This window comes from Aquarana catesbeiana, linkage group LG10, assembly GCF_042186555.1.
Source record: "Aquarana catesbeiana isolate 2022-GZ linkage group LG10, ASM4218655v1, whole genome shotgun sequence".
NCBI classification, from domain to species: Eukaryota; Metazoa; Chordata; class Amphibia; order Anura; family Ranidae; genus Aquarana; species Aquarana catesbeiana.
The window spans coordinates 6,767,932-6,793,574 of NC_133333.1; the positions used below are offsets into that span (position 1 = coordinate 6,767,932).

General features: G+C 47.3%; 1 protein-coding gene across 1 annotated transcript in view; it reads right to left on the reverse strand.

Annotated features, from left to right (window-relative positions):
- IGSF21 (immunoglobin superfamily member 21) overlaps positions 1–25,643 on the reverse strand; it is a gene marked incomplete in the record, with an annotated part of 572,073 nt that overhangs the window by 246,775 nt on the left and 299,655 nt on the right. The window contains 1 exon segment of the mRNA XM_073601561.1: positions 23,757–23,875. Within this exon segment, the coding sequence (XP_073457662.1) occupies positions 23,757–23,875 (119 nt within the window).

Here is a 25,643-nt window from a genome sequence, read left to right on the forward strand (position 1 = left end):
CACCCCTTTCACATCAGAGCCCCCCTTCACATCAGAGCCCCCCTTTCACATCAGAGCCCCCCTTTCACATCAGAGCCCCCCTTTCACATAAAAGCCCCCCTTTCACATAAAAGCCCCCCTTTCACATAAAAGCCCCCCTTTCACATCAGAGCCCCCCTTTCACATCAGAGCCCCCCTTTCACATAAAAGCCCCCCTTTCACATAAAAGCCCCCCTTTCACATCAGAGCCCCCCTTTCACATAAAAGCCCCCCTTTCACATCAGAGCCCCCCTTTCACATCAGAGCCCCCCTTTCACATCAGAGCCCCCCTTTCACATCAGAGTCCTCAGTCCCCCTGTCCTAGCTTACAATCTTCACCCTGGACCCGGCACCCCACCCCCCCGCGGGGGGCGGCAGAACACGTTTGCGCTCCAACAGTCCGGGAACATTTAAAAAGCAGATTGTGTCTCTGACCTGGAAATCATTTGGTGGCTCCAGGGACTGAACTCACTTCTGATCTGCCGAGGTTCCCTCCCATCCCCAGTGGAAGCCATTATATCATTTACACAACAGAACGACAATCTGTTTAATGAAGACGATCGTTATTTCAGGTGTGTACTGCGGTGGGGATCCGGCAGAGCGTGGGGGGGAGGGGGGCACCACTGATTTCAGCGAGATCCTCCGTGGGAAAGCTGAGCTCCAGGCAAACCGCAAAATAAGGAGAGGAAATGCATATTAGGGAGCGGTTTTGCCTGCCAAAGGATTTGCACTTCTGTCCATCCAGTCCTGAGATTTATACAGTTCTGCCACACAGCACAGGCCTATCTGGCAGGGCAGGAGATCTGATTTTTTTTTTTCCTCTGCCGCAGCTCAGTAACTCTTGTCCCTCCCCCAGCCTGTGACTGGACAGTGAAAAGAGAAGCAGCAGACTGATGGGCTCATCTCTCTTCTCTCTCCTCCTATATAAAAGCCTACATTGATTTCAGCCAAATAGTTTACCTTCGGCTGGAGTTCCACTTTAAGAAAAATGAGTAATAACAAGTGATGCTCAAACATCTACACAGAGAGAGGATGGGAATTCTGAATTGTTGGCTATTTACAGATGGCCAAAAGGAAATAAAAATACCCAACATACAGTGTCATGAAAAAGTATTCATACCCCTTGAAATTTCCCACATTTTTTCATGTTACAACCAAAAAACGTAAATGTATTTTATTGGGATTTTATTTGATAGACCAACACAAAGTGTCACATAATTGTGAAGTGGAAGGAAAATGATAAATGATACAAATAAATATGTGAAAAGTGTGGTGGGGGGGGCATTTGTATTCAGCCCCTTTACTCTGATACCCCTAACTAAAATCTAGTGGAACCAATTGCCTTCAGAAGTCACCTAATTAGTAAATAGAGTCCACCTGTGTGTAATTGAATCTCAGTATAAATACAGCTGTTCTGTGAAGCCCTCAGAGGTTTGTTAGAGAACCTTAGTGAACAAACAGCATCATGAAGGACAAGGAACACACCAGACAGGTCAGGGATAAAGTTGTGGAGAAGTATAAAGCAGGGTTAGGTTATAAAAAAATCTCCCAAGCTTTGAACATCTCACGGAGCTCTGTTCAATCCATCATCCGAAAATGGAAAGAGTATGGCACAGCTGCAAACCTACCAAGACATGGCCGTCCACCTAAACTGACCGGCCGGGCAAGGAGAACGTTCATCAGAGAAGAGCCAAGAGGTCCATGGTAACTCTGGAGGAGCTGCAGAGATCCACAGCTCAGGTGGGAGAATCTGTCCACAGGACAACTATTAGTCGTGTTCTCCACAAATCTGCCCTTTATGGAAGAGTGACAAGAAGAAAGACATTGGTGAAAGAAAGTCATAAGAAGTCCTGTTTGTAGTTTGTGAGAAGCCATGTGGAGGACACAGCAAACATGTGGAAGAAGGTGATCTGGTCAGATGAGACCAAAATTCAACTTTATGGCCTAAAAGAAAAACACTATGTGTGGGGAAAACTAACACTGCACATCACCCTGAACACACCATCCCCACCGTGAAACATGGTGGTGGAAGCATCATGTGGTGGGGATGGTTTTCTTCAGCAGGGACAGGGAAGCTGGTCAGAGTTGATGGGAAGATGGATGGAGACAAATACAGGGCAATCTTAGAAGAAAACCTGTTAGAGTCTACAAAAGACTTGAGACTGGGGCGGAGGTTCACCTTCCAGCAGGACAATTATGTGACACTTTGTGTTGGTCGATCACATAAAATCCCAATAAATACATTTATGTTTTTTGGTTGTAACATGACAAAATGTGGAAAATTTCAAGGAGTATGAATACTTTTTCAAGGCACTGTATACAGAGAGGTCGGGAATTCTGAACTTTTGGCTATTTACACAACATAATAAAGGGTTTCCTGGCTCATTCAATGTCCGTGGATTCCAGAGCCGCTTACGTTAGAAGCAAATAGCTGTCACGGCATTCACTTATCGCTATCTGCCTCTCCGGAGTGCTCCTTTAGCAGCAGGGCTCAATAAAAGGTGACATATTGATTCTGTCCTTTTGTGTTGTAGGCCCCGGAGTGGCTGATATGTAAAGGCGGCGCACACCTGCGCACGCTCCCGGAGCACAGCGGCTACAATAAGCTCCGAAGACATCCAATCTCCAGGCCCCTGTGGATTCCGCGGCTTTAGACCTGTAACACTCCCGGCCAGGACCTGTGACAGATAACAAGGCGCTGAGCCGGAATGGAATACACGGCGGAGGCTGATTATCCCTCGTCTTTCCAGAGCGGGGAGAGGCTGACAGCGGCGGTGGCGGCAATAAACGGACGGCTATTGTTTTGTCCTTGCTGTAAGGTTAAAGTACATCCAGGAAAGTATTCACAGCGCTTCACTTTTTCCACATTTTGTTATGTTACAGCCTTATTCCAAAATGGATTAAATTCTATATTTTCTTCAAAATTCCCCAAACAACCCCCATAATGATGATGTGAAAGAAGTTTGTTTGAAATCTTTGCAAATTTATTAAAAATAAAAAAGGAAAAAAATCCCATGTATATAATTATCACAGACTCCTCCCATGTACACAAGTATCACAGACTCCTCCCATGTACACAAGTATCACAGGCTCCTCCCATGTACACAAGTATCACAGACTCCTCCCATGTACATAAGTATCACAGGCTCCTCCCATGTACATAAGTATCACAGGCTCCTCCCATGTACACAAGTATCACAGGCTCCTCCCATGTACACAAGTATCACAGGCTCCTCCCATGTACACAAGTATCACAGGCTCCTCCCATGTACACAAGTATCACAGGCTCCTCCCATGTACACAAGTATCACAGGCTCCTCCCATGTACACAAGTATCACAGGCTCCTCCCATGTACACAAGTATCACAGGCTCCTCCCATGTACACAAGTATCACAGGCTCCTCCCATGTACACAAGTATCACAGGCTCCTCCCATGTACACAAGTATCACAGGCTCCTCCCATGTACACAAGTATCACAGGCTCCTCCCATGTACACAAGTATCACAGGCTCCTCCCATGTACAGAAGTATCACAGGCTCCTCCCATGTACAGAAGTATCACAGACTCCTCCCATGTACATAAGTATCACAGGCTCCTCCCATGTACACAAGTATCACAGGCTCCTCCCATGTACAGAAGTATCACAGGCTCCTCCCATGTACAGAAGTATCACAGGCTCCTCCCATGTACAGAAGTATCACAGGCCCCTCCCATGTACATAAGTATCACAGGCTCCTCCCATGTACAGAAGTATCACAGGCTCCTCCCATGTACATAAGTATCACAGGCTCCTCCCATGTACATAAATATCACAGACTCCTCCCATGTACACAAGTATCACAGGCTCCTCCCATGTACAGAAATATCACAGGCTCCTCCCATGTACAGAAATATCACAGGCTCCTCACATGTACAGAAATATCACAGGCTCCTCCCATGTACAGAAGTATCACAGGCTCCTCCCATGTACAGAAATATCACAGGCTCCTCCCATGTACAGAAGTATCACAGGCTCCTCCCATGTACATAAGTATCACAGGCTCCTCCCATGTACATAAGTATCACAGGCTCCTCCCATGTACATAAGTATCACAGGCTCCTCCCATGTACATAAGTATCACAGGCTCCTCCCATGTACATAAGTATCACAGACTCCTCCCATGTACACAAGTATCACAGACTCCTCCCATGTACATAAGTATCACAGGCTCCTCCCATGTACACAAGTATCACAGACTCCTCCCATGTACATAAGTATCACAGCCTTTGCTCAATAATTTGGTGAAGCTCCTTTGGCACCAATTACAGCCTCAAGTCTTTTTGAGTATGATGCTACAAGTACCCCCAACATCCAATTCAATCTGATAGCCAAATCCACTTAACTATATGCGGTTAGTTATGGGCTCAAGGGGCAGCTCAGCTGCTTTGGGCCCCACAACAATGACTGTGCCCGGGACAGCTGCCCCTTTTAACCCGTGTTTAAAGACGGCCCTGCATCAAAAGCTGGCATTTCCAAAATGGTGATTGCTGGTGGCCTAAGTACACCCACTAACCTCTCTCTTGCCCATTTTGGTCAACCCATAGATCTGGGCACAAGATAAAAGGATCGGTAAACCCAAAGTAGTTGTTGGAAGAGAAGCTCTGAGTCTTGGCCAAAGGCAGACAACAGGAGGAGAAGCAGCAAGCAAATAAAGACCACCATGGCCAAAACCCGCCCCAACATTTCCTGTCCTCACAAGCATATAAAAGACCACCATGGCCAAAACCCCCCCAACATTTCCTGTCCTCACAAGCATATAAAAGACCACCATGGCCAAAACCCCCCCAACATTTCCTGTCCTCACGAAAAAAAAGCTGCCCAATCTCCGGGAAATGGTCAACCACAAACGTCCATATTAGAATGTCTCAATTCTCAGCAGATTACAGAGAAAACGTTCAGCTGAATAAAAATAATTCCATTCTCCAGATTCGCAAATCGATTTGCTCTTCCCTATTGGTGGCAGCTCTCTCCCCCCCCCCCCTTTTTAAAATAAAAATCTCCTTCTAGCCCGGGGTTATCGGTTCAATCACAAAATGATGATTGCCTATCTGGTAATGGATTTCCCATCAGGGATAAAACAACTCACTGGAAACAAGTAGATTAAACCGGGAAGAAGATTCTATCTGTATCCTCGCGCCATGAATCCTATTTTAACATGGTGATTGGGTTCATCTTCCCCCAGATCAGAGGGAAAGGGCCCCGCGGGAAGAATAGAGGATGGATAGGGACCGTCACCTGTAGAGGGCGCTGAATCCCGGCCCAGAGCTACCCGGAGAATCAGAGATTGTAAAAAATATATATTTAATGCTTAAAAAAAAAAATCTGTGTACGGGGCGATTGATCATTAGAGGCAGAAAACATAAAATCTTCTAATGACCTGAAGGATCAAATAATGTTGTGTGAAGAAATAGAGAACATAGCTATGTAGAGAGATCCTACAGTACACCCGCTGTGCCCATTATGAGGGGTTCCCACCATCCCTGTGCTGAGTTCCTGGGTCTGTACACCCGCTGTGCCCATTATGAGGGGTTCCCAGGTCTGTACACCCGCTGTGCCCATTATGAGGGGTTCATACCATCCCTGTGCTGAGTTCCCGGGTCTGTACACCCGCTGTGCCCATTATGAGGGGTTCCCACCATCCCTGTGCTGAGTTCCCAGGTCTGTACACCCGCTGTGCCCATTATGAGGGGTTCCCACCATCCCTGTGCTGAGTTCTCAGGTCTGTACACCCGCTGTGCCCATTATGAGGGGTTCTCACCATCCCTGTGCTGAGTTCCCGGGTCTGTACACCCGCTGTGCCCATTATGAGGGGTTCTCACCATCCCTGTGCTGAGTTCCTGGGTCTGTACACCCGCTGTGCCCATTATGAGGGGTTCTCACCATCCCTGTGCTGAGTTCCCGGGTCTGTACACCCGCTGTGCCCATTATGAGGGGTTCCCACCATCCCTGTGCTGAGTTCCTGGGTCTGTACACCCGCTGTGCCCATTATGAGGGGTTCTCACCATCCCTGTGCCGAGTTCCCGGGTCTGTACACCCGCTGTGCCCATTATGAGGGGTTCCCACCATCCCTGTGCTGAGTTCCCAGGTCTGTACACCCGCTGTGCCCATTATGAGGGATTCCATCCATCCCTGTGCTGAGTTCCCGGGTCTGTACACCCGCTGTGCCCATTATGAGGGGTTCCCACCATCCCTGTGCTGAGTTCCCGGGTCTGTACACCTGCTGTGCCCATTATGAGGGGTTCCCACCATCCCTGTGCTGAGTTCCCAGGTCTGTACACCCGCTGTGCCCATTATGAGGGGTTCTCACCATCCCTGTGCTGAGTTCCCGGGTCTGTACACCCGCTGTGCCCATTATGAGGGGTTCCCACCATCCCTGTGCTGAGTTCCCGGGTCTGTACACCCGCTGTGCCCATTATGAGGGGTTCCCACCATCCCTGTGCTGAGTTCCCGGGTCTGTACACCCGCTGTGCCCATTATGAGGGGTTCCCACCATCCCTGTGCTGAGTTCCCGGGTCTGTACACCCGCTGTGCCCATTAGGTTGGATTTTTTTTTTATTTTATTTTGTGGAAAATGCAAAAGGAGGAATGGAAGCCCCACAGAGCGGATGGGAAAACCTCAAGGTTGAACAGGAAGAAACCAGAAATGGCAGAAGATCTCACCACAGTGGACCCCAACAATTATACGTAGCCAACATGTGACTTAGCCCACTGGACCTTGCATATAAATTAAATGTCAATTTTCGGGTGAAATTACTCTTATTTAACAGCCTGAATATAGAGTAAAGAGTAAATCGGACGGCTGAAATACCTACCTTTCCTGGAGAAAATTCTGCTCCAGGCTCCCTTAAGTGTTGATCTTATGTGAAAAGGCCTAGGCCATGAAGAAGGAGGTCATGTAATCCGAGGATCCAAAACCTTGACTAATCCTCCCCAATAGCAAAGACTGAGACCATGTGCTCAGCACTGTAAGGAGCTTAGGGCAGCAGCTTCTCCAGGAAAATAGAGTATTTTAGCCCTTCTGTTTCTCGTTACCTGGGCTTTTTCTGAGATAATAGGTGCAGGCACTTCTCACTTCCAAGTCACCCTGGACTCCATACTCTACCCACCTCCGAGCAGAGTCCCCTGCAGCCAGCAACAATAGACTCTCCCTAGCAGCAATAGAGCCACCCCAGGCAGAAACAGATCCACCCCAGGCAGTAATAGTTCCATTACATGCAGAAACAGATCCACCCCAGCCAGAAACCAGGGACGTAGGTATGGGGGGGGGGGGGGGTTGGGGGTTGGGGGTTGAACCCCCTCTCTAGAGGCAGAAACAGATCTACCCCAGCCTGAAACTGATCCACCCCAGCAGCAGCAGATCCCCCCAGCAACAATAGATCCACCCAAGCAGCAGTAGATCCCCCCAGCAACAATAGATCCACCCAGCAGCAGTAGATCTCCCCAGCACACCCCATTTAGTGCTGGAGGTGAGCCCACAGAGGATAAAAAAAAAAAACCCTGCTCATTACATATCCAGTCCAGAAATACAGAGCTGTAACTTTTTAACGGTTAATAATAAAAATGAGAAAAAATAAAATGTAGAATAAATGATAAAACAAGAATAGTACATGAAGATTCATCTTGGTGACACCACTATGTCAGCGCTGAGACGGGGGAAGGGTCAGGAGGTCACAGACTTGGCTGTCACCGCCTCATTCTTCAGTCCATGACAGGACAACGCTCGCCTCCCGTCATTCACCGGAATCCTTCCAGGAGCCTCCACGCGTCATGTGCTTTGTAAAGCGTATACGACTTGGCAGGAGTCTCACGTGTGGCTGAACGATCACCTGAAACGCGGGAAGATTTGACAAGTGAGCTGTCTGTACCTAAAATTTGGTGCTGTGAGATGGAGAAAAAAAAAAAAAAAAGATCTATAAAGCTCCTTGAAGTCAGATGATTGTGAAGAGTTTCCATCAGATATAGTGTTGGTGAAACTGGATGGACTAGTTTCTTTTTTCAACCAGATTTACTATTCAAGTAATATTTAACTGTTACTAGTAACAATGTTTCAGCTGGACTGTATGAGATATATAACACATCTTTGGTATTTATCATGGGTGGATATGGGCTTAGATCCTATATCAATGTAATTTAATTGTTTCGTTCAACCTCTGAACTCCTGATGAAGCGCTCTGCGAAACGCGTTGCAACCACTTCCTGTCTGAATGCACTCCAGTGATAGCTGTACAGCATTTGTCAGGGAGGGTTTCCTGATGGTGACAACAGTGGACCATGTCTGTGTAATGTGTGTTGAAGCAGCCACTTGTATTCTCCATTAGAAGCTCGTGTGACAACACAGCAGTCCAATTTGAGGACAGGGATAGAGCGTTGTCACCCTAAAACAGGAAGTGCCTAAACAAGGACCTCCATGGCAGGATGACTAGCTATTTCTTCATGAAACATGTAAAGACTGAAAATGACTTTTGAAATGACATGGACGTGTTAAAGCTTATAGGAGATATTGGGGATTACATCTACTTTATACATTAAAGCCATAATAAACCCCAAACCAAAAATGTAATATTTTGCAGCTTACCAATCTTTAGATGTGGTGGCTGCATTAGTTTTCTTTTTTTTTCCCTCTGTTTTCACCCAGTGATCTGGTCAGTAACACACACATCATGTATTAGAGCGCCCCCATTCTGGATGAAGGAGCACAGGGGGCACATTTGGACAGCAACAGTGTCAGTGGGGGGGGGGGGGGGGGTGTTTAAGTGGACTAGAAGATTTTAGATACACTAACAAATTGAAGCCAAACTCCAGCTCACACTTTATAATCAGTAAACAGTTTTTACTTTGACTTACCGGCTGGATCATCAGGCGAAAATAGAAGAAAGAAAGCCTAGAAGAAAACTAATGCAGCCATCACATCTAAGAGGAAGGAAGAAGGTGGATAAAAGAAGAAAAAAGAAAGAAAAAAAAAGGACGATGGAAGAAAGAAGAGAGGAAGACTGAGGAAGAAGGAAGAAGAAAGAAGAAAAAGAGAAAAAAGAAGAAAGAAGAGGAAGAAAAAGGAAGAAGGAGGAAAAAGGAAGAAGGAAGAAGAAAGAAGAAAGAAGAAGGAGAAAGGAAGAAAAAGGTGAAGAAAGAAGAAAGAAGGAGGAGGAGGAGAAAGGAAGAAGAAGGAGAAGAAAGGAGCAAGGAGAAAGGAAAATAAGGAAGAAAGAAGGAAAAAGAAAGAAGAAAGAAAAGGAAGAAAAGAAGAAAGAAAAGGAAGAAGGAAGAAAATGAAGGCAGAAGAAGAAAGAAGGAAGAAGAAAGAAGGAAGAAAAAGGAAGAAAAAAAGGAAGAGAAGAAGGAGGAAAAGGAAGAGGGGAAAAAGAAAGATGGAAGAAAAGTAGAAGGAAGAAAAGGAAGGAGGAAGAAGAAAGAAGGAAAGAGGAAGAAAAACGAAAAAGGAAGAGAAGAAAGAAGGAAGAAGAAGGAGGAAGGAGCAAGGAGAAAAGAAAATAAGGAAGAAAGAATGGAGAAAAGGAAGAAGGAAGAGAAGAAGCAAGAAGGAAGAAAAGGAAGAAGGAAGAAAAGGAAGACGAAAGAAGGAAGAAGACAAAAGGAAGAAGAAAGAAGGAAGAAAAAGAAGGAAGAAAAAGGAAGAAGGAAGAGAAGAAAAAAGGAAAGAAGAAGAAGAAGAAGTCAAAAGGAGGAAGGAAGGAGAAAGGAGAAGGAAGAAGGAGGAAGGAAGGAAGAATGAAGAAGGAGGAAGAAGGAAGTGGAAGAAGAGGAAGAGGAGAAAGAAAGAAGAAAGAAGGAAGGAGGAGGAAGGAGGAAGAAGAAGAAATAAGAAAAAACAAGGAAGGAGGAAGAAGAAAAGAGGAGGAGGAGGAAGAAAAAGGAAGAGGATAAAGAAGGAGGAAGGAGGGGTAATGAGGATCGGGGTGTAAACTCTCAGAAGTAGCGGAGGTTCCAAGTAATACATTATACCCCATTCGCCCCTCACCTTCCCGTACCATTCCCTGTGCTATAAGTTGGAATATATTAAAGAACAGCCTCTTTAACTGGGACGCCGGCCATTTGCAGTGAATCGCCTCATCTCCGTTACCTTCACTTTTAATGTGAAATTCGATCAGTCTGCCTTTCGCTGATGGTTTCAAACGGAAGGGACGCGCGCCAGATGCATCCAGCGCCAAATGGACATATGTTCAGACGACGTTAACTGTTTAGAGCGCACCGGGTAATTTTATCAGGCGAATTACAGCAGCTTCTGTTCTCCAAGTGGAGGATAATTTAGCAAGTCATTTAGACGCCATCTTGGCCATGCGGCCAATGACGGAATGTACAGAAGGGAGGGAGCGAAGGGTGACTGCAGACATTCAAGGGGCGTCGGGTGGGCAGGTCATAGAAAGAGCACAAATATAACAATATGACTCTCTACTAGAACATCCAATAAAAGAAGATACAAGGTCAGTACAATCACTTTCTGTTCTTCTTTGGATACGCTTTAAATCTATTAAAGTGAAAACAAGCTTGACAGAATCCGCAAGTTGACTTTCAAAGCTGCAACCTCCCCATCATGCTTCAAAGAAGTTGATTTACTAAAAGCAAATAAACTGATCACTTTGCAAAGGGAATTTTCTCCAGAGCTTAGTGAATGCGGTGAAATTTACTTTGCAAAGTGCAACGTCCCTTGCAAAGTTGATTTGCCTTTAGTATATCAACCCCAATGCGAGAGGTGGAGACTGCATCAGATTAGGGAAAAGGATGGCTCTCTGACCTCCTGATGAAGCTCTCTGCGAAACGCGTTGCAGCCACTTCCTGTCTACATGCACTCCAGTGACTGGAATTTCTCAGGGTGGATTTCCTGGTGACAACAATGTCTGTGTTAATGTGTCTTGAATGGCTACTTGAAATCTTCACTGGAAGCCAGTGCGACAACGCAGGAGAGCAACTGGGAGACAGAGACAGAGCGTGGTCACCCTATACCAGGAAGTGCCTGAGCAAGGACCTATATGGCAGCATTTTATTGAAAGCTGCAGATTTAAAAAAATAACAAAAATGACTTTGGAAATGACACGAACGTGGTAATACCATACTGAAGTGTTAGTAATCGGTCACGTGGCACAGAGTGTCCCACGTGCCGACTTCAATGAGAACCATCCAGGTTTGCCTAGCTAGTACCTCGGAAGCAGAGCTGCCTTTGCAGTGAAGTGTTGAAGGAGGAGGAGGACGGGAAGAGTTATCTCAAGTGACACAGGTGCGGCCAACAACACTCCGTGAAAGGTTAAGATGGCGCCAAGTGAAGGAGTATGTTTTCGCGTCGTTCTCCGTCTGCCTCTCAAGGCGCACTTTACTTCTTTTTTTTTTGGGCGATTCATTCCCTGCGCAACCTTGTCATTTCTTTCTTCAGAAGCTTTCTCTTTTTTTTTTATCTTCAAGGAGTTCGTCATGTTTTATGATCTTCGCTTGGCAAAAAACCGCCATTAATGCCTCTTAAACCCCCCAGGAGCCTGAAGACCCCCCGTTGCGCCAAAGTCACACAAATTGTGGAGAGGAGCCGCTGCATTCTGTAATCAGCCGTACACCGGGTACGTCCTCCGCCATTAACCAGCGCTAAGTGGTGCCGGGACAAAGGATGAATTCTCAGCAATAGATCACTGTGCTCCAAAAGAGTCAAACTCCTCTCCACCTTTCAGCAAGTTAGCCCCCTGTGTGCAAAAAAAAGAAATAAATACAAATACGGTATATATTGTGGTGGCCCGTTCATTAGGAGTACAGGAACGCTGCCCTCCCCTAATCTACATTCAGGGTGCCGGAAGCATGGATTCCAATGTTTGTTTTTTTTTGAAGCACATGATTGGAGCCTGAGGCTCCAATTGGCTTTGTTAAGGAGCCTATGGGTACTGTGGGAGGTTGAGGAGCACTGTGGGGATAAAGGAGCATTAGGGGGCCTGGGGGTACGGTAAGAAGTTAAGCAACCCTGTGTTGACTGAGGGCTCTTAGGGGGGCTTAAGTCATTATTGGAGGTTGAGGAGCACTGTGGGGACTAAGGGCTGTTGGGAGGCCTGGAAGCACTATGGGTGGTTGAGGGGCACTCTGGGGCTGAGGGCTGTTAAGGGGCCTGAGGGTACTTTGAGCGGTTGAGCAGCACTGTGGGGACTAACGGCTGTTAGGGGGCCTGGGGGTACTGTGAGAGGCTGAGGAGCACTGTGGGAACTGAGGGCTCTTAGGGGGCATTGAGGATCTATGGGTGGTTGAGGAGCACTTGGGGACTGAGGGCTGTTAGGGTGCCTGAAAGTACTGTGAGAGGTTGAGGAGCACTGTGGGGACTGAGAGCTGTTAAGGGGCCCAGTGGTAGTGTGAGAGGTTGAGAACTGTGGGGATTATGGGGCATTAGGGGGCCTGGGGGTACTATAAGAAGTTAAGCAACCCTGTGTTGACTGAGGGCTCTTAGGGAGGCTGAAGGCATTACTGGAGGTGTAGGAGCACTGTGGGAACTAAGGGCTGTTAGGAGGCCTGGAAGCACTATGGGTGGTTGAGGGGCACTCTGGGGCTGAGGGCTGTTAGGGGGCCTGAGGGTACTTTGAGAGGTTGAGCAGCACTGTGGGGACTAAGGGCTGTTAGGGGGCCCGGGGGTACTATGTGAGGTTGAGGCGCACTGTGGGAACTGAGGGCTCTTAGGGGGCTTGGAGGATCTATGGGTGGTTGAGGGGCACTCAGGGACTGAGGGGCACTCGGGGACTGAGGGCTGTTAGGGGGCCTGAAAGTAATGTGAAGGGTTGAGGAGCACTGTGGGGACTGAGAGCTGTTAAGGGGCCCAGTGGTACTGTGAGAGGTTGAGAACTGTGGGATTAAAGGGCATTAGGGGGCCTGGGGGTACTGTAAGTAGTTAAGCAACCCTGTGTGGACTGAGGGCTCTTAGGGAAGCTGAAGGCACTATTGGGGGTTGAGGAGCACTGTGGGGATAAAGGGGCGTTAGGGGGCCTGGTTGTACTGTGAGAGGTAGAGGAGCCCTGTGTGGACCGAGGGCTCTTAGTGAGGCTGAAGGTACTATTGGTGGTTGAGGAGCACTGTGGGGACTAAGGGCTGTTAGGAGGCCTGGAAGCACTATGGGTGGTTGAGGGGCACTCTGGGGCTGAGGGCTGTTAGGGGGCCTGAGGGTACTTTGAGAGGCTGAGCAGCACTGTGGGGACTAAGGTCCGTTAGGGGGCCTGGGGGTACTGTGAGAGGCTGAGGAGTACTGTGGGGACTCAGGGCTGTTAGGGGGCCCGGGGGTACTATGTGAGGTTGAGGCGCACTATGGGAACTGAGGGCTCTTAGGGGGCTTGGAGGATCTATGGGTGGTTGAGGAGCACTTGGGGACTGAGGGCTGTTAGGGGGCCTGAAAGTACTGTGAAAGGTTGCGGAGCACTGTGGGGACTGAGAGCTGTTAAGGGGCCCAGTGGTACTGTGAGAGGTTGAGAACTGTGGGGATTATGGGGCATTAGGGGACCTGGGGGTACTGTAAGAAGTTAAGCAACCCTGTGTGGACTGAGGGCTCTTAGGGAAGCTGAAGGCACTATTGGGGGTTGAGGAGCACTGTGGGGATAAAGGGGCGTTAGGGGGCCTGGTTGTACTGTGAGAGGTTGAGGAGCCCTGTGTGGACCGAGGGCTCTTAGGGAGGCTGAAGGTACTATTGGTGGTTGAGGAGCACTGTGGGGACTAAGGGCTGTTAGGAGGCCTGGAAGCACTATGGGTGTTTGAGGGACACTCTGGGGCTGAGGGCTGTTTGGAGGCCTGAGGGTACTTTGAGAGGTTGAGCAGCACTGTGGGGTCTAAGGGCTGTTAGGGGGCCTGGGGGTACTGTGAGAGGCTGAGGAGTACTGTGGGGACTGAGAGCTGTTAAGGGGCCTAGTGGTACCGTGAGAGGTTGAGCACTGTGGGGATTAAGGGGCATTAGGGGACCTGGGGGTACTATAAGAAGTTAAGCAACCTTGTGTGGACCGAGGGCTCTTAGGGAGGCTGAAGGCACTATTGTAGGTTAAGGAGCACTGTGGGGACTAAGGGCTGTTAGGAGGCCTGGAGGCACTATTGATGGTTTATAGGCACTATGGGTGGTTGATGGGCACTCTAGGGACTGGGAGTACTTAGGGGGGCTGAGGGTACTGTAAGACTGCACTGTCCACTGTCAAATGTTACCAATAAAGACCGGTATAAGATACGGTGACTATTGCAGCAAGCTTTTTTTATTTTAACCCTTACCCATAATAAAAGAAACATCTACAAAAACACAATAGAGTCAGGAAGATCCTGCAGCTTGTGAAGGCTCCGGGAGAAATATGGACCCCCAGAGCCACCATGACAGGCTGTGAAATGATTTTCACGTCTCATTTCCTCTGATGACGAGCGGGCTCATTGCTCCATCTCTCAGCCCGATAACAGATCAGGTAATGTGAAAGCTGACATCACCCGACAGCTGACATTCCAGATGATTTCTTGGAGCCAACAATGAGGCCCCCGTCATCAGATATTAGCATTGGGAGTCGTTCCGGGGGGGACCCCCACAGTGACTTCCTGCTTGATCTGTCCGATGGTAGGCTCCCGGAATGAGGGAGATATGGAGTCTTGGAGGAGAGGAATAGATCCTTCTAGAACTCTGCCAGAGAAAAATGAAAAAGAATACATTCTGGTGAGGATCTGTCGGTGATGATGGATTGCTCCGCATTTCCCACAATTGTAGTCACATTCTTTAACAATGTTTCGCAAACTGGAACAAACAAGCTAAACGTTAATCAAACGGCATCATTTGTTTCCTTGCGCGCCCCTATTATCAACTGCCAATCAGCAGCAGTTAGAAGACGTGCGGAAAAGCTGCTGTTGGAAGTGGGAGGAATAGTGCCCCATCATTGGTGTCAGTGGGAGGAATTGTGCCCCATCATTGGTGTCAGTGGGAGGAATAGTGCCCCATCATTGGTGTCAGTGGGAGGAATTGTGCCCCATCATTGGTGTCAGTGGGAGGAATAGTGCCCCATCATTGATATCAGTGGGGGGAATAGTGCCCCATCATTGGTGTCAGTGGGGGGAATAGTGCCCCATCATTGGTATCAGTGGGGGGAATAGTGCCCCATCATTGGTGTCAGTGGAAGGAATAGTGCCCCATCATTGGTGTCAGTGGGAGGAATAGTGCCCCATCATTGGTGTCAGTGAGAGGAATAGTGCCCCATCATTTGTGTTAGTGGGAGGAATAGTGCCCCATTGTTGGTGTTAGTGGGGAGGAATAGTGCCCTATCATTGGTATCAGTGAGAGGAATAGTGCCCCATCATTGGTATCAGTGGGAGGAATAGTGCCCCATCATTGGTGTCAGTGGGAGGAATAGTGCCCCATCATTGGTATCAGTGAGAGGAAAAGTGCCCCATCATTGGTATCAGTGGGAGGAATAGTGCCCCATTGTTGGTGTCAGTGGGGAGGAATAGTGCCCTATCCATAGGCGTGCGCACAGGGTGTGCCGGATGTGCCCTGGCACACCCTAATCACCCAGTGCAGTACCCATTTCCCCTGCTTCCTGGCACCCCCTGCCCCCCCCCCCCCAACCCGGACACAATATTCGTACCACAAATGCCAAGTTCACAGGTGTGCACACGGGGCCCCACCCCCATACAGGGATAGGAGAGAGGACTTGATCTGCTCCTCCCCTTCCCACCCCCACCCCTCTTACTGCCCACCTACACTCCAATCCCCGGCTGTCTGTGCCTCAGGAAAGGGATATGTGGGCTGGAAGTTTGAAGCTCTGCAATTGGCAGATACAGCACGGATGAAAGGTGTTGATGCCTGAGCCTCCATCCTTGGGTGAGTGAGCTCACCATCCAATATCTGTAACTTAAATCTCCCCCTCTCTCTCCCTTTTCTCTCCTGCCTCCAAGCCAGTATACTAAGGTAAGGGGGACTCAGATGTAAGGGCTGCCCTGTGGACTCTGATATAAAGGGCCCTAAATTAAGGTGGGATGGTGGGAACTCTGATATAGGTGGGAGTTTTGGTGAGCATTAACTCCTTTACATCAGAGTCCCCCTTAACAACAGAGTCCACAGTGTTCCCCCTTAAAAATAAAAATTGCCGCGCGCCGCTAAAGTGTTTGGCTTGAAGAAAAGGTGGCGAGCCGAATTGTTCTCTGTGCTGTTACTTTGTCTTCAAGTTTAAAAGAAAACAAAAAATTAAAAAAAAAAAACTGCAAATATTAATAAAATAACAAAGTCAGCAGATGTAAGAAATAAAGTGTTTATCTAATTGATTTTCTTCTTTAATTATCAAAACAATTAAAGAAAAATATGGCATACAACGCGCTCCGGTGAAGCGACCCGAAACTTTGCTGCCGGCTAACCTTTTACTTGCGTCAGAAGTTGTATAAATTCCGGAACATTCATAACAACATACCCTTTAAAACATTGTTTCGCCGGTAATCCTGTCCATGGATTTCCAGCGCGGTGTCGGCTCTTCGGAGCTTCAGTTGCAAGTTATTTTCAGCAAGATGTTAACGAGCCGCATGAGCTACTCGATGTTAATTAAGCACTTTGGTGTCAAATAAAATGCATTAATTGGAAATCTGCTGTACAATAGGAATTAGAACGTAAAAAAAAATAATAAGGATACAACGCAGGGTTATAAAATGGTTTGCTTTCATGAAAGGTCACATACATTATATATTCAAGAAACAAGGTCGTGAGGCGCTTTGCTTAGTGGTAGGTGATTGACGGGAGGGGCTGCCGCCCCCCCCCCCCCCACCCTAGAGTGCCAGTAATGGAAATAAGAAGGAACTTGAAAGCTCATCGCAACACAGAAACTTAATATATTGCAGATTACCAGACTTTAGATGTGATGGCTGCATTCGTTTTCTTTTCCCAGTCTTTTTTTCCCCTCCCTTTATTTTCTCCTGGTGATCCTGCCAGTAAAGACATGTCCTGTCCTAGGGTAACAACACTCACTTGCTGCACTATATCTATAGAGAAGCGGAGTTGTCACCCTAGGCTTTTCCCCATAGGGTGCCCTTTATACATAGGGGAAGGTGTTTTGTAGTTCACAGAAGATAGCTGGGAAGACCGATGGCAAATGAAAGTTTAAAGTCTACCTACCCGTGCCTAGAGACAGGTCCCTTTTAACTCCTTTTACCCTGGGTTTCCACCACACCTCTCTGCTAGTCACTCCACTGGCTTCCATTCAGTGTCCTCCACCCTCTCTGCCAATCACTCCACTGGCTTCCATTTAGTGTCCTCCATCCCTTCACTTGCTTCCACTCAGTATGCTCTACCCATCTCTCCCAATCCCTCCACTGGTTTGCATTTAGTGTCCTCCACCCTCTCTCTCCCAATCCCTCCACTGGCATCCATTTAGTGTCCTTCACCCCATGTTATCAATCCCACTGCCTTCTATTCAGTGTTCTCCACCCCTCTACCAATCCCTCCACTGGTCTCCATTCAGTGTCCTCCACCCCTCTACCAATCCCTCCACTGGCCTCCATTCAGTGTCCTCCACCCCTCTCTACCAATCCCTCCACTGGCTTCCATTCAGGGTCCTCCATCCCTCACTGCCAATCCCTCAACTGGCTTCTATTGAGTGTCCTAAACCCCCTCTGCCAATCCCTCCACTGGCCTCCACTCAGTGTCCTCCACCCCTCTCTACCAATCCCTCCACTGGCCTCCATTCAGTGTCCTCCACCCCTCACTGCCAATCCCTCAACTGGCTTCTATTGAGTGTCCTCCACCCCTCTCTGCCAATCCCTCCACTGGCCTCCATTCAGTGTCCTCCATCCCTTCACTTGCTTCCACTCAGTATGCTCTACCCATCTCTGCCAATCCCTCCACTGGTTTGCATTTAGTGTTCTCCACCCTCTCTCCCAATCCCGCCACTGGCATCCATTTAGTGTCCTCCACCTTTCGTTATCAATCCCTCCACTGGCTTCTATTCAGTGTCCTCCACCCCTCTCTACCAATTCCTCCATTGGCTTCATTCAGTATCCTCCACCCCTCTCTGCCAATCCCTCTACTGTCTTCTATTCAGTGTCCTCCATCCCTTCACTTACTTCCACACAGTATGCTCTACCCCTCTCTGCCAATCTCTCCACTGGTTTGCATTTAGTGTCCTCTGCCCTCTCTCCCAATCCCGCCACTGACATCTATTTAGTGTCCTTCACCCCATGTTATCAATCCCTCCACTGCCTTCTATTCAGTGTCCTCCACCCCTCTCTACCAATCCCTCAACTGGATTCCATTCAGGGTCCTCCACCCCTCACTGCCAATCTCTCAACTGGCTTCCATTGAGTGCCCTAAACCCCCTCTGCCAATCCCTCCACTGGCCTCCATTCAGTGTCCTCCACCCCTCTCTGCCAATCCCTCCACTGGCCTCCATTCAGTGTCCTCCACCCCTCTCTGCCAATCCCTCCACTGGCTTCTATTCAGTGTCCTCCACCCCTTTCTACCAACTCCTCCATTGGCTTCTATTCAGTGTCCTCCATCCCTCCACTTGCTTCCACTCAGTATGCTCTACCCATCTCTGCCAATCCCTCCACTGGTTTGCATTTAGTGTCCTCCACCCTCTCTCACAATCCCGTCACTGGCCTCCATTTAGTGTCCTCCACCCTTCGTTATCAATCTCTCCGCTGGCTTGCATTCAGGGTCCTCCACCCCTCACTGCCATTCCTTCAACTGGCTTCCATTCATTGTCCTCAGCTCCGCCCCTCTCTGCCAATTCCTTCACTTGCTTCCATTCAGTATGCTCTATCCATCTTTGCCAATCCCTCCAGTGGTTTGCATTCAGTGTCCTCCACCCCTCTGTCCCAAACCCTCCACTGGCCTCCATTCAGTGTCCTCCACCCCTCTCTACCAATCCATCCACTGGCTGTCATTAAGTGCATTCAGTGATGGATTTATTTCAAAAGGTTAAAAAAAAAAAAAAAAAAACTGAATAAAATGTGTTCTCTGTAAAATGCCCAAAAAATTAAATTTTTAATTTTTTTTGTCCATAGGTTTAATTAAAAAAAAAAAAAACGAAGGAGGAAATTCATTAAAAGCAATGCATACTGATTCAGGTAAATGGCATCTTGGCATCAATTACCTCTGCTTATGAACGGGTCATATTTCCAGCACTGGACAGGAAACCTTAGCACCTACTTACCCCCCCACTCCTCACCTCCGGGCACCAATGTTCTCTGCCATGTCACCACCGCCTCTCTCTCACCCCCCCCCCCCCCCCCCTCGGCTATCAGGCCCATCCATGTGTCAGCTCCACAGTCTCGGTCCTCCCTGCCAGGCAGCATCAAAGCCGAGGTGTAAAAATAATCCCAGCATCTGCTCCTCTCCCCCGACTGGGTGCAGCTGATCCGACACCTTGGCACCGGTACCTGTGGGGGTGGATTCTGATTTCCATAACCTTGAAGGAAAAAAGGACACGTTTCCCCTTCACATGCTCCTCACTGGAAGCTGGCACCATGCTGACTGGCATGGATAATGGTACAGACACGGCACAAATTTCTCCTTTTGATGTTTTATAAGCTACTAACATCAGAACTCGAAGCGGCGAGGACCGTGACATCTACCGCCGACCTAAACATTTTGCCGGCATCCAGCAAGTAACACGTGACATGGTTGTCTACTTGTAAGCCCGGGGATCTCCTGCTGGGGTGGCACTAAAAGTTTCAGCAAAAAAAAAATGGATGAAGGGGCACGCTGGTGCTTGTAGATGTGTGATGCCTGGAGAAATAAGGGTAGCAAATAGGGGGGTGGGCAATGTTAGGATAGCCACATACAGACAGATGACTACAGGAGTTACACTAGTTTACCAAAAGTATTGGGACGCCTGCCTGTACACACACATGAACTTTAATTCATCCCAATCTTAGTCCGTAGGGTTCAATATTGAGTTGCCCCACCCTTTGCAGATATAAGAGCTTCAACTATTCTGGGAAGGCTGTCCACAAAGTTTAGGAGGGTGTCTATGGGAGTGTTTGACCATTCTTCCAGAAGCTCATTCTGTGAGGTCAAGCACTGATGTTGGGACGAGAAGGCCTGGCTCGCAGGCTCTAATTCATGGCAGCCTGAGTCCTAGCAACCAAGGACATTGAGCAAGCCCAGCCACCTGTGTCCTAGCAACCTTTGGGTGACGGATCTAGCTGAACCCTCTTGGAAAGACAGAGGGAGAAGAAGAAGGGAAGTGACAGCGCCCCCTACAGGGGTTCTTAGTAAAACAAGAGGTCAATGACAGGTGAGCCCACAAAGCGAGTTTCTATGTTGGGAGAGAGATAGGAAGGCATTTGATAAAGATTTTTTTTTTTTTCTGAAACACATCGACTGTTCATTGCAGAGACAAAGCAAGGCATAGAAACATGTATTTATGGTCCAGTATTCTAATTTTCACTAATCGTGAGGGTTCTTCTATACAAAGCCCTCAAACAAAGCCCTCATAAGTAGTGCAATACAATGTAAAGTATAATTATTTTCATTGCTGTTTGGCCTTCAAGCAGAGGAAACAAAGGATGGACTTTTCGTTGGAGCTAAACACATTTCCTCCATTATTATTTAGAAACAATACATTTTTTAGAGACCTCACAATTTCAGAAGCCGTTACACTGTTCTACAACATTGTCTTCCAACAGGCTAGATATAAAAAGAATGTGAGGGAAAAAAAACACTTTTTAAAATATTTACTTAAAATTCACCTCAAGCCAGAACCTTTCTTTTTGCTTAAGTTTTGGATAGAATGGTGAGGGGTGAAGAACCCATGCTAGGTATTTATTGCTCTGGAGGGTAGATTGATGGTGGTGGAACCTGAAGATAGGTGATCATTTTATGTTCCAATTGGTGACACTATTGTGTTGGTGTGGTTCCTGTAGAGCATCTTGGTGGGTGGGACTACTGGGCCCACACCAAACCACATTTTGGACTCAAATTTTTTTGGGTGTGGCACTTCAATCCCCAGTTCAGAATTTGGTCTACACAGCTTAGGGAGCTGTTTTGACCCCCTGGTGTGTGGAAGCCGTCTACCCACCAACCACTTATCAGCCCCCCCCTAAAATGGGTTGGTATTGTACTTAGCATTTGGAATAAACTTTATTTCAGACTCAAATTTTGGGTGTGACCTTTCATTCTCCAGCCTAAAATTTACAAAGCCATGGAGGAGGGCTGCTTTGACCCCTTTGTATGTGGAAGCTGCAAACCCCCCCAAAAGTTTGAGTCCAAAATTAAGTTCCAAGTGCTAATTGGGCACAATAGCCAACGTGTTTTCGGGGCCTAACTCCGGATTGGTAGGTAGGCAGCTTTCACACGCCTAGGGGTCAAAACGCCGCCCCTGGCTTATAAAGATGAAGATCTGAACTGGTTATGATGTATCAATCTCCAGTTCAGATCTTGGTCTTTATAACTCAGGGGCGGCGTTTTCACCCCTAGGTGTGTGGAAGCTGCCTACCTACCAACCAGGAGTTAGGCCACCAAAACACTTTGGCTATTGTACCCAATTAGCATTTGGAACTTCATTTAGGACTCAAACTTTTGTATGTGACATTTCAATCTCCAATTCAGATCTTCATCTATATAAACCAAGGGGGCTGTTTTGACCTCTTGATGTGTGGAAGCTGCCTACCTACATTGGTTGTGACGTTTCAATCTACAGTTCAGATCTTTGTCTATATAACTCGGAGGGGGGGGGGGGCATTTTGACTCTTTGGTATGTGGAAGCTTCCTAACCCGCAAACAAGTGTCAAGCACCCAAGGTGCAGTGGCCATTGTACTCAATTAGCATTTGAAACTTCTTTTTGGACTCAAACTTTTGGGTGTGACATTTCTATCTCCAGTTGAGAATTTAGTCTACACAACGTAGGGGGCTGTTTTGACCCCTTGGTGTGTGGAAGCTGTCTACCCACCAACCAAGTGCCAGCCCCCCAAAATGAGTTGGCTCAATTAGCATTTGGAATGAACTTTATTTCAGACTCAAATTTTTGGGTGTGACATTTCATTCCCCAGCTCAAATTTCTGTCTTCCTAATCCAGGGGAGGGCTGCTTTGACTTCTCTGTATGTGGAGGCTGCCTACCCCTCAAAGAGGTGTCAGGCCCCCAAAACGTGTTGGCTACTGTACTCAATTAGCATTTGGAACTTTGTTTCGGACTCAAATTTTGGGTGTGATGTTTCAATCTCCTGTCCAGATCTTCGTCTTTATAATCCAGGGGGCAGGGGGGGGCGTTTTGACCCCTTGGCGTACGGAAGCTGCCTACCCACCAACCAGAAGTCAGGGCCCCAAAGCACTTGAGCTATTGTACCCAATCAGCATTTGGAACTTCATTTTGGACTCAAACTTTTGGGTTTGACGTTTCAATCTCACGTTCAGATCTTTGTCTATATAACCCGGGGGGGTTGGGGGAGGAGGGGGTTCGTTTTGACTTCTTAATGTGTGGAAGCTATCTACCTACGTTGGGTGTGATGTTTCAATCTCCAGTTCAGATCTATGTCTATATAACCCGGGGGGGGGGGGGGGTTCGTTTTGACCCCTTAATGTGTGGAAGCTGTCTACCTACGTTGGGTGTGACATTTCAATCTCCTTTTCAGATCTTTGTCTATATAATCCGGGGGGGGGGGGGGGCGCGTTTTGACCTCTTGATGTGAGGAAGCTGCCTACCTACGTTGGGTGTGACGTTTCAATCACCAGACCAGTTCAGATCTTTGTCTATATAACCCAGGGGGGCCGTTTTGACCTCTTGATGTGTGGAAGCTGCCTACCTACGTTGGGTGTGACGTTTCAATCTCCAGTTAAGATCTTTGTCTATATAACCCGAGGGGGTTCGTTTTGACCCCTTAATGTGTGGAAGCTGTCTACCTACGTTGGGTGTGACGTTTAAATCTCCATTTCAGATCTTTGTCTATATAACCCGGGGGGGGGTTCGTTTTGACCTTTTAATGTGTGGAAGCTGTCTACCTACGTTGGGCGTGACGTTTCATGTCTATATAACCCGAGGGGGGGGGGCATTTTGACCTCTTAATGTGTGGAAGCTATCTACCTACATTGGGCATGATGTTTCAATCTCCAGTTCAGATCTTTATCTATATAACCCGGGGGGGGGGGGGGGGGGGGGTTTGTTTTGACCTCTTAATGTGTGGAAGCTGCCTACCTACGTTGGGTGTGACGTTTCAATCTCCAGTTACAATCTTTGTCTGTATAACCCAGGGGGGGGCGTTTTGACCTCTTAATGTGTGGAAACTGCCTACCTACCAACCGAGTGTCAGGCCCTTAAAATGCTTTAGTTATTGCACTCAATTAGCATTTAGCTTTAGATATAATTTGGAGGGATTGCACTTTTTTCTGGAAGACACGGTTCAACCAATAAATCAACCAATAAGACAACAAACTATTAGAACATTTTTTTTCTCCTTGAGAGAACTGTTAACACTCTAATTCTTCCTCTGACAACCTGAGCGTGAATGTCACCCCAGAACAATGATCATTTGTTAAACTCCATATTTTTTTTCCCCTGTTCCCACAGATATCCCAATTCTGAAAGTAGTCTCTCACAATTCTGATCTGCTCACAGTTCACATCATCTCCCTATAACCTGGAACCAGTGGACTTCAAATGACAATTTTTGAAAAACTATTTTCATGCAAATGTAAAAAAATTAGACGTTTTGTTTCCAAATGGAAAAAAAAAAAAAACATGGCGGCAGCTTTGCTTGATGTAACTTATAAAAGAAGAGTATTATATTTGCTACTCACACATGACATTGAGGAACACATTGTCCGATGCCAGGACCACTTTCTCCCGGGTGGCCCGGTCGTAGATCCCGACGTGGCACTCGTAGGGTCCGTTGTCTGAAATGCGCACCTCCGGCAGCCTGGCGGAACAAGGCAAATGAAAACGGTTAATTACCTCATCCAAGCGGAGCGATCCTATGTACACAGAACAACCCCAGCTGAGATCCAATAACTATAAAAAAAAAAGGGATTTTATTAGGAAGATAGTAGCCACTGTAATGGGGAAAGCACCAGGCGGGTTTTATGAACTGTGAAAATGGTCGTTTCATCTCCTGACGCCTGCGCACGTTAACAAACTTTCTTTGAAGTGTAATGAGGTTCAAGGCAAATAAGGGAAAAAGCTGCTACAAAAATATCAGATTATTCCAAAAGCACCAGAAAATGGAACGAGTATGTTGATGTTCTGCCCAGACAAGCACTGGCGGTCTTGGAATAATGAACCTACCAATTAAAAATAACCTTGACAAAAAGAAAAAAAAAAAAAAAAAAAGCAGCTTAACATCGAACAAACATGTAATTACTTTTGATTTCCACTTTCCTGACACTGCAAACAATAACGGTTTTATTTCCATAATTATTATATTTTTTAAAGCGTTTCATACACGTCCGTCAACGGGGGCTTCCGCTCAACGGCTTAGAGTGCAGCAATCGAAATCTCTACTTAGTGGAATGGTGGAGCTCAATCAAGATACACTATAAGGCCGTAGTATATGATCCTTCCTCCAAAGGATTGGCTTTCGAGGGTTCCAGTGAAGGGTTCTGTTATTACTTCATCTTACCAAGGCATTATAGACAATTGTGCTCCTCCAACCTTGTGGAAGGAGTTTGGTGAAGACCCTTTTCTGTTCCACCGTGACTGTGCCCAAAAGCCAGCTCCATAAAGACACGGTTTGGTGGAACTTGAGTGTCCTGACCTCAACCCTTCTGGACATTTTGAGATGAATCTGAACGACGATTGTGAGCCAAGTCTTTTTTTTGGTGCCCAACGTGAGGCAGGTCTTCTTACCCAACATCATTACCTGACCTCACGAATAAACACAAATTGCCTGCGATGCAAACTAAAATCACGGAGGCTGTTATAGCAACAAAGAGCGGGTGGCAACTCAATAATAATGGCCATCCGGAGCAACTCCTTATGAATGTTGTATACATAGTAATTTGTAGCACGGGTTCCCTGAGACCTGAATGTTATTTCAAGGGTTCCTCTGTGTTGAGAAAGTTAAGAAAGGTTGTTCTGGAGCGGGAGGTCTCCAAATTTTATAAAGAAAGGACAAGTTTACTGTCCTTCAAACTTTCCTGGCGTCAGCGGGAGTAAACAATAACTCATCATTAGTATTAGGCCGGGTAATAGTGCCCCATCATTGGTCTCAGTGGGAGGAATGGTGCCCCATCATTGGTGTCAGTGGGAGGAATAGTGCCCCATCATTGGTGTCAGTGGGAGGAATAGTACCCCATCATTGATGTCAGTAGAAGGAATATTGCCCATCATTGATGTCAGTGGGAGGAATAGTGCCCCATCATTGGTGTCAGTGGGAGGAATAGTACCCCATCATTGATGTCAGTAGAAGGAATAGTGTGCAACATTGGTGTCAGTGGGAGGAATAGTGTCCCATCATTGGTGTCAGTGGGAGGAATAGTGTCCCATCATTGGTTTCAGTGGGAGGAATAGTGCCCCATCATTGGTGTCAGTGGGAGGAATGGTGCCCCATCATTGGTGTCAGTAGAAGGAATATTGCCCATCATTGGTGTCAGTGGGAGGAATAGTACCCCATCATTGGTCTCACTGGGAAGAATAGTGCCCCATCATTGGTGTCAGTGGGAGGAATAGTGCCCCATCATTGGTATCAG